The 8828-nt window shown below is 40.3% G+C and overlaps 2 protein-coding genes across 20 annotated transcripts in view; one reads left to right on the top strand and one right to left on the bottom strand.

Moving 5' to 3' along the window:
* The first annotated feature begins 940 nt into the window (after positions 1-940).
* ckba (creatine kinase, brain a) lies at positions 941-4926 on the top strand. 2 transcript variants are annotated; one of them, XM_023412975.2, is made up of 8 exons: positions 941-1069; positions 1483-1684; positions 2496-2650; positions 2736-2868; positions 3513-3684; positions 3794-3917; positions 4094-4283; positions 4535-4926. In XM_023412975.2, exons 2-8 carry the CDS (start codon positions 1492-1494, stop codon positions 4711-4713), a joined length of 1146 nt encoding a protein of 381 aa, XP_023268743.1. In that variant the 5' UTR covers positions 941-1069; positions 1483-1491; the 3' UTR covers positions 4714-4926. The 2 variants fall into 2 exon arrangements, with proteins under 2 accessions (XP_023268743.1, XP_023268744.1); XM_023412976.2 differs by lacking the exons at positions 941-1069; positions 1483-1684 and adding an exon at positions 2007-2374.
* A 1501-nt stretch (positions 4927-6427) lies between these two features.
* mark3a (MAP/microtubule affinity-regulating kinase 3a) overlaps positions 6428-8828 on the bottom strand; it is a 52524-nt gene continuing 50123 nt past the window's right edge. For 13 of the 18 annotated variants that reach the window (XM_087175773.1, XM_023412962.2, XM_023412959.2 and 10 more), the window contains one exon: positions 6428-7295. In XM_087175773.1, the coding sequence (XP_087031899.1) occupies positions 6950-7295 (346 nt within the window). In that variant the 3' untranslated portion in view covers positions 6428-6949. The remainder of the gene's footprint in view (positions 7296-8828) is intronic. The other 5 variants (XR_015437670.1, XM_087175775.1, XM_023412972.2 and 2 more) reach the window with 2 other exon arrangements.

Here is an 8828-nt window from a genome sequence, read left to right on the forward strand (position 1 = left end):
TTTGTAAATTAATGTTACACCGTGTTTATGTTGTAATTGACAAAATAATCCACAATTTCATCACCAGTAAGTTAAATGATAGGTTCACAAATTTTCATGTCTGTCTTAAAACAATAGAACACTAAAATATATTTGCTTGCTACCCAGTTCCTATCCTCAAGTAAAAGTACCAAAACCAGTTTCAAAATACATTATTGCAAGAAAGAGTTCTACTTGAGTAAAAGAACAGACGTATCTGCTATACCATTTTTGTGAATCTTTGGATAATATAACCTCTAAGGGCCTCAAACGGTAATTATTTGATTAACTTAAATGAAACTATCTGCTGGTGATTTATTTACTGGTAAAGCTTGTTTTAAACTTGTGACAAGGGGCCAATAGCTAGACACAGTTTTTCCTGTAAAGGGTTGCAAGCCAAAAATCACGGCTTTTCTTTTAACTGTGTGTTTGGTGTTGGTAAACGTATTATATTATCTCTAAAAATCTTAATATGAAATGTAACTGGTACCTATGGCTCTCAAATAAAATGTAGATGAGTAAAAAGTATAATATTAACCTCTGAAATATAGTGCAGCCAAAGATCACAGTATGGGAATACTCAAGTGAGTACCTCAAAACTGTACTTAAGTACTTAATATCACAAAAGCTAATCGCATTTAGTTTGATTAGTTGTACATTCATAGATTTACATGGTACATAACTTAATTTCAACTCAACTGTGGTACAGCAATCCTGAAAAATATTAAAGTTGTTGGATCGGATCATATAATCTGATTTTATTTGCAAACTGAGAGTTATTGTTCAAAAATGTGAATTGGGAGTGAAAACTCAGTGTGTAGAAGGAGTCCCCACTGGAGCCGAATCAGCGCGTCCAATTGAATGAATGGACTACAAATAGTGACCAATGGGAGGAGAGATGCTCTGCTATAAATTACGATCTCAAGCGTTCAGGCGGACCGGAGAGCTGTAGGAACACTGCTGGTGGTTTGTGAGCTCCTCGGCCGGAAAAATAGGGATCTTTGTATCTACCCCTGGTAGTAGTAGTAGTCCACAAATCCGTCAACAACAGGTAGGAATTCGTTTAACTCAAATTCCGACACACAGAGAATATCTTCAGTTTTTTTATGATGTACGCAGGGCGGTAGAGACAGATCATATTGGCCTTCTGAATATGTCGCTTTTCACTACAAGGATTAATGTTAACTCTGGAGTAGTGTCATGAAATAATATAAAAGATACGATCCATAACATGTCTTTGGAAAAAGTAACTGCCGCACATTTCTGCATCTATTTAAATGCATTCAGGACGCTTTGTTCACTGCAGGATACTACACGGTTTAAGTGCAGTAGTTTAGTTATTTAGGCTAAAATTTAACATCTGTAATGTCGGAATGAGCTGTAGACTTGATGCTAACTGTCCGCACTCAGCAGTCAGTTTGTTTCGCTGCTTTTCACCGTGTCTTCCCTCCATCCTCCGCCCAGGGATCAGCCATGCCTTTCGGTAACACGCACAACCAGATGAAGATGAAATACGCTTCGGAGAAAGAGTTCCCGGACCTCAGCAAACACAACAATCATATGGCCAAGGTCCTGACTCCTGCTATTTACGAAGGGCTGAGGAGCAAACAGACACCCAGTGGATTTACTCTGGATGATGTCATTCAGACTGGGGTTGATAACCCAGGTAAAAAACCAAGCGGCTTTTCGGCGGAACAGCCATCTGTTCTGCCTGATCGACCGCGCTTAATGGCCGTAGCGGCGCTCTGTGCTTCATGTTCCTGCGAGGGAACACTAACAGCTTTTTGCACTGTGACCTTGCCGAGGGGATAAACTATCACCAACATTTACACACATATGGAGAGCTGAACAGTTAGAAACACTGTCATCCTCCTCCAAATGGGCCTCCGTTATCAGAGCAATATTTCCCAGCTTTATAGCAAATGGTAACGATTACCAGTGTTGCATAATGTATGCAAGGCAGCAGCTGATAATCCATTGCTGCTTGCAGTTTTATTACAGTTGTGACAGTTTGTTGTGCAGAATATCAGCTGCATGCAAAACTGAACAGTGTGTGGCTGCTCTCATGTGTGGATCAGGTTTAAACCATTCAGAGAATTTAGATATACCTGTTAATTGAAGTATGGCAGGTGACTTGTGCTCACCCTGTAGACTATGTCTCTGTTTAGCTCTGAGAATATGGCCAAGCTGACCCTGAAGAGGCTGTCAGCTGTCGACGAGTTCCCAGATCTCAGTCAGCACAACAACCACATGGCCAAGTTCTTAACCCAGGACATGTACAGGATGCTGAGAGAGCGGGCTACTCCCAACGGCGTCACCATAGATGGTGTCATTCAGACAGGGGTTGATAATCCTGGTACAGTAACACAGTCCCATCCTGAGACCCGATGACACTCAGCACATTGAGTTAGTGAGGATGTAAGTTTGTCTGTGCGTTTCCTGTCATTGTCTCCTGTGACCCTGTCAACTTTGTGTAGGCCACCCCTTCATTATGACTGTGGGCTGTGTCGCCGGGGACGAGGAGACATACGAGGTCTTCAAGGAGCTGCTGGACCCCGTGATCCAGGACAGACATGGAGGATACAAACCCACAGACAAGCACAAGACTGACCTCAACCCCGACAACTTGAAGGTACTGCAGCTCACTGCCATCATTTAGCCAGGCTGAATGTGACGGTGGAACTGAACATGGAAACTAACGTATGTCATCCTCTAAGGGCGGTGACGACCTCGACCCCAACTACGTTCTGAGCTCCCGTGTCCGAACAGGACGCAGCGTCCGTGGGTTCTGCCTGCCACCACACTGCAGCAGAGGAGAGAGACGTGCTGTGGAGAAGCTCTCCATTGAAGGTAAAGAGGCCACTTTAACCTGCAACTGAAGAAAGTTGAGTATTGACAATGCAGGTGCTTTGCTTCTGTCCATGCTGAGCGCATGAGTTACTGGCACTGACTGACATCAGCACTGAAAGCCATCATCCAGACAGATGGAGACGTGGCTCCAGCTGAATGATTGTGTTATGTAAGAAAGCTGGAGTACAAGTCTGTGGCCTGATTGATGCCAAGTGAATTCATTAGTTTGGCAGTGGGGGCCCTCCAGTGGCAGTTGATGGAATAACATAGCACAGAATAAATGTAAACTAGACTCAACTGTGTGTTTACACTGATACTGAACACACTGGTGCTGCAACTAACTGCTTTCAATATTGATTAATCTGTCATGCCCATTTACTTACAGCATAAGGCAAAAAAGAAGAAAATTCTTGTCGTTTAGGGAATTACTTATTTTTTGCTTAAACGACTTTAACAATTAATACATTATCAAAATAGTTGCTGACTATTTCAGTTCAACTAATTGTTTCAGCTCCACAGTACATCTAATCTGTCAAACGTTCCTCACAGGCTTAAATACTGTGTGGCAGTGACAGGACTTAGTTTTGCATCTTGCTCTAGGTTTTGACATTTATGGTTTTAAAATGTGTATTTCCTCTCTGCAGCTCTGGCCTCTCTGAGCGGAGACCTGAAGGGGAAATACTACGCCCTGAAGAACATGACAGATGCCGAGCAGCAGCAGCTCATCGACGACCACTTCCTGTTCGACAAGCCAGTGTCTCCTCTCTTGCTGGCCTCAGGGATGGCCCGTGACTGGCCTGACGCCAGGGGCATCTGGTGAGGCTTCATCTTTACTGCCATGTCAGCCAACCTTCTGTAAATCTTTCCACTGGTAGAGCTAATTTTGAAGGAAGCTGAATTCCTCTTTTTCTGCCTCTGTCTTAAGGCACAATGACAACAAGACATTCCTGGTGTGGGTGAATGAGGAGGACCACCTGCGTGTGATCTCTATGCAGAAAGGAGGCAACATGAAGGAAGTGTTCAATCGCTTCTGCACCGGACTCACCAAGGTTGGCAGGAAACGAGAGCTTCATCAGTTTCTTTAAAAACAAGTCATTAATCTGTCGTGGGAGGTTTTCTGTTTACATGAGTCAGACTCAGTGTTTAGTGTAAATTACTGTGCTTTTATTTGACTTGTATTATACACAGTACAAACACCTTATCAGCCTGGTTCTCTTGTGTTTAGATTGAGACCCTGTTCAAGGACAGAGGCCACGCCTTCATGTGGAATGAGCACTTGGGCTACGTCCTCACCTGCCCATCCAACCTGGGTACTGGCCTGCGTGCAGGTGTGCACGTGAAGCTGCCCAACATGAGCAAACATGCCAAGTTTGAGGAGATTCTCAAGAGGCTGAGGCTCCAGAAACGTGGAACAGGTACAACAACCTGCACATTTCTTTACTCTAGCCAATCCTACTGCCTGCATCCATGAGTAAAGTCAACATTTATGACGCCTGTATTAGGCATTTGTATTTCTGTATTTTAAACTGTTAATTTAAGATCAGTGAAAGCATCTTTCCCCAAAATGTTGGATGTACATTAATGTAGACTACAATAAGAACTTCATCCAGCAGTCGGCTGAACATGGGTCTGTGTATTATGTTTTTGTTTGCATTCTTACCACCAGGCGGCGTGGACACGGCTGCTGTGGGCGGAGTCTTTGACATCTCTAACGCTGACAGACTGGGCTTCTCTGAGGTGGAGCTGGTGCAGATGGTGGTTGATGGAATCAAGCTGCTGATTGAGATGGAGAAGAAGCTGGAGAAGGGCCAGTCCGTCGACGACATGATGCCCGCCCAGAAGTAAAGCCATCCTGACACCCACCCCACGCCATTCCCCCTTCCTAATTCTCTCTCCCTCTCCCTCTCCCTCCTATCTCCCCTCTGTCTGAATGAATGTTTGACTCTGTCCTGGAATGCACTCTGTATTATGCAGTTTGGATTTGTTTATTTAAAATGAAATGGTTCCTGTAAGGTGAGGATGGATTTGAAATAAAATAAAGTTCTGGTTGAAGTTGAATTTTGATTCCTGGAATGAGACTTCTTATGGTACATGTGTAAATATTCCCAGTAATCCCATCACCACTGGTTATAATATTGCTTTTCTCCGAAAATGGGTGACTGAGGTATTTAATGTGAAAACTCTGAAGAAGTTGTAGATTCTGTCTCTATCACATGTTCAAGAGCAACAGCAGCTCCAGTTTAAATCACAACCTTCACAAGGTTTCAGACTCAATTGGAAACTTAAACCTTGTTCCACTTCTCCTGTCTAGACTCTCTTAAAGACAAATTTGTCCCAAATGTAAATGACTGCAACTCAACCCACAAAATGAGAGACAAACGTGTCAGTGAATGCAATGCATCTTTTGTACAGAGGTCAGGTAAAAGCACTCCAATTTCACATCATATAAACTACCTTAAAGGAGCAATACACTGATTTTACACAGGAGTTCTACTGTATAGCGCTAGGTGCTATTGAGTTGCATTATGGGAATTGTAGGTTGCAGTGTTGCTTCAATTTTGACCATTCTTTTTTTTTTTTTAAATCTATTGTGCCCCAACTTTGCAGAAGTGCCAAAAAAAAGTTTGTCATAGTGAAGTTTGGTATGCAGTTGGACTTCCTGTCTAGCTGTAGTGAAAGGACAATTACAGATTGATGCTAAAATCAAAATGACTTTTTAGAAAACTTTCAAACATCAACTAAACCAAAAATCACTATCTCCAAAAGAAACCCTGCTCTGACACTTTGTGATTAACTCAACAGAAACAGTTCATTAAAGCACTTAACCTTAGAGGCTTCTTCTTAATAAAAGCTTAATGTTTGTGAAAGAAACATGTAGAAAGAAAACATGTTAGAACTGAGCTATATTGGGTTTACATGTTTAAAAAGGTTTTCCATCAAATTTAACCTCAACACATTAATTTTGACCTGCAAACACTTTCCAGGATGTTTTGTCATAGTTTTCATTATTATAAAGAAATTATTCCTTTTAGTTAAGCAGTATATAATATGCTAAGAAGTTTTTATAATGTACAAGCCCATATTTATTGAAGATTTATTGTGAAAGGTCCCATATCTTCTTCTTCTCCTGTGTTTCATTTGAAATGTTGATCCATAAGAAGATATATTTCTGGTTTTATGAAACCAAACACCATCTCAGTGTCGTGTTACATCTCTCTCAGGCGTCTCTGTGGCGCTCTAGTAACAACAGGTCGTGAGCCAATCAGAAGAGAGGCTCCGAGTCTGAGGGTAGTGACTGCTTTGTTGTGACATCACAAAGTCACAGAAGTCTTTACATCTCGTTTGAAGGCTCAGTCTCTTAATACAGGCTGTACATTTCTGTGGACTGAGTGCTTTGATACTTTCACAGTATTAATATAGAACCTACACCTGCTTTCTCCAAAAGAAGGCGTCACTTTTCTTTTAAACATTAATACATTTAAATATTCGAATAACACTTAGTTTTATATTTTCATCTCGACTGTGTCCAGACACAAATGATCATCGTGACACGAAGACGTTCAAGTTGACAGACACTTTAATTGAGACATGAGTGACCCTCATTAACCATGTGGGCATTTACACGGACTCCCCGTCATCTCTACTTTTTAACGAAATACAAAAGAAAAAAAAAAAAACAAGAAAAAAAAAAACAAAAAAACAAAATGAGTATTGCAGTGAAGCTGTGTTGAAAGTAAGATACATTATTTACACTGAAAACAAAATGCTACTTAATTTTTTTCTTTTTCCAGGAGAGAAAAAAAAGAAATAAATAAGACTAGAAATGCTTTTTTTGTCCACATTCACAGCATGACAAATCATATTCAACTCATTAATGTCGACCCCGTGTGGCCAGAATAGACTGAGATATTAGTAGGTAATTCAGTGATTATTGCCAAAAGCCTTAATCTATACATTATAATATTCAATACATACTCTGTATTTTGTTTAAAAAAAGGAGACATTTGGAAACTGCTACTTGGATGATTGTACAGCTTAAATACTTCTAGATATATATATGTATACTTTTAAACCCTTTTGTTCATAGCTTTAACTCGTTGGCAACTTTGGAAGCAATGTTTTTGAAAGCGATGGATGATCCGGATATCCTTTTGAACCTGACGCCGTTGAGGGAGAGACGGGGCAGCTTGCAAACCTCCATCTCCCACTGGACCAGGTTTTCGGCTCGCCCGTCCCCGTGGACGCAAAGAAGCAGGAAACTCTCTTGCTGTTCGTAGTCGCAGTTGTTGGCGTCGAGCACCTTGCGAATCTCCCGCATGATATCGCAAGGCTCCATGGAGCTGGTGGTCCTCATACTCCAAGTGAATCTGAGGGAGCGGGGTTTACTGTCTTTATTTTCCCCTTTTTGATCCCCAGGTACATGGCGACTGTCGGGAGAAGAGGACAAACAGAAAAGTTTTAGCCTCGCAGATTTTGTTTTGGCAGTTTGTTTGATTTTTTTTTAAAGCAGTGTCTGGTGGACGTAGAGATTCAGCAGCCACTTTGTTTCACCATCTTTTAATTCTTTGGCATACAAAAAAATATTTAGTTTACCGATCAAAGCAGCTGGTAGAATAATCGAACCTACCAGCCAAGATCTAAAATAAATAAATAAATTTAGCATGTGGCTGGTGTCTGTTTCCACCAAAGACACTTTCTAATCCCAGTTTGTAAATTACATTCACGTCACAGGGCGAAGCTACGGAGGCTCAGAACTGACAAAATGTGGAAGGAAAATACATTGTTGGTTAAATAAATTAAAATGGATAAATCAACTGATTGGTGGTGAAAAATTAAAGATAATTAGCTTTTAATATCTTTTAACCAATTTATTGGAGATTAAAGAAAAAAGTGTTACTCCATTTTAATTATTTAACTTGCAATATTTTTTATCGATGTGTTCAGTTTTATGTTGCATACGTCTACATTTTATGAGTTTCTAAGCTCCACACTAAGCACATGTTCTTATTAACCAGAAAACCCAGCTGCCTCTGAAGAACCTAGAGGGTCATTTAACAACTTTATATTTCTGTGTTTCTTTAATCCTCAAAGACGCCACATTTTTGTTTAACCCTTTCCACAAGTTGAGATTTGTATCCAGGTGGCTGGAAATGAAACTCCTTCACTTTATAGCAAAAGAAATAAACCAACTAACGATTATATTCATCATCAGATCAGATGTATTTACTGACATTTATTTTCTCAACTTATAAATTAATAGTTTTCTATGAAATGTCAATACAGCTTAAGCAAATTCAGGATGTTAGTCAGACAAAACCAGCAATTTGATGACATTACTTTGAACTATTTTCATTGATCTAAATTCTATTAGGCCACTTCATCAAGAAAATATTACCAAATTGACCAATAATAATAATCATTAATAATCAGGAGATGCAGCACCAAGTATCTGGGGGAAAAACTCTTTCCATCCCAATTTTGTACAAATTTTTTTTAACCAGATGTTTAGAAGAGTCTTTGAGGATTCTGGAAATACGTTCACAAGTTTTAAGAGTTTTTAAATGACCTTCTAGGGTTTTGAAAAGATTGATACGTATTTATTTTCTGCAAAAACTGAACTTTGTGACTGTGAATGTAGTGGAAACTGGGGCTAGACACATCCATGCTGGATTAACGGCAGGTTTTTTTGGGGTATTAGGAGCATTTTTCAAAGAATACAAACATGCCATGCTAACAGAGTAGCACACGAGTACAGTGCCATGCAAACGTTATTATAAAAAATAAATAAAATAAAATCAGTCAAAGGCAAAGCTCAAATGCAGCAAACAAGTTTCCAAATCGTCCGAAACATTCAAACATCCCAGGAGAGACAAAGCAGAGAGAGAGGGGTTCCTAAGCAACGGGGGATGGCAACAGACTGAGGACAAACTGAAGCCTACATTTAAAAAGGTGGACCAACA

Source organism: Seriola lalandi, unplaced genomic scaffold, assembly GCF_002814215.2.
Source record: "Seriola lalandi dorsalis isolate HSWRI2012SDOR001 ecotype SW California unplaced genomic scaffold, Sedor1 jcf7180002054497, whole genome shotgun sequence".
Classification (NCBI taxonomy): Eukaryota; Metazoa; Chordata; class Actinopteri; order Carangiformes; family Carangidae; genus Seriola; species Seriola lalandi.

Bases quoted from the DNA above. Each gene is read 5' to 3' on its own strand.
- ckba (XM_023412976.2), top strand. From the start codon at position 2,173: ATGTCTCTGTTTAGCTCTGAGAATATGGCCAAGCTGACCCTGAAGAGG. The intron at 3,685-3,793 runs GTGAGGCTTCAT...CTCTGTCTTAAG, and splicing joins CCTGACGCCAGGGGCATCTG to GCACAATGACAACAAGACAT. The intron at 4,284-4,534 runs GTACAACAACCT...TCTTACCACCAG, and splicing joins GCTCCAGAAACGTGGAACAG to GCGGCGTGGACACGGCTGCT.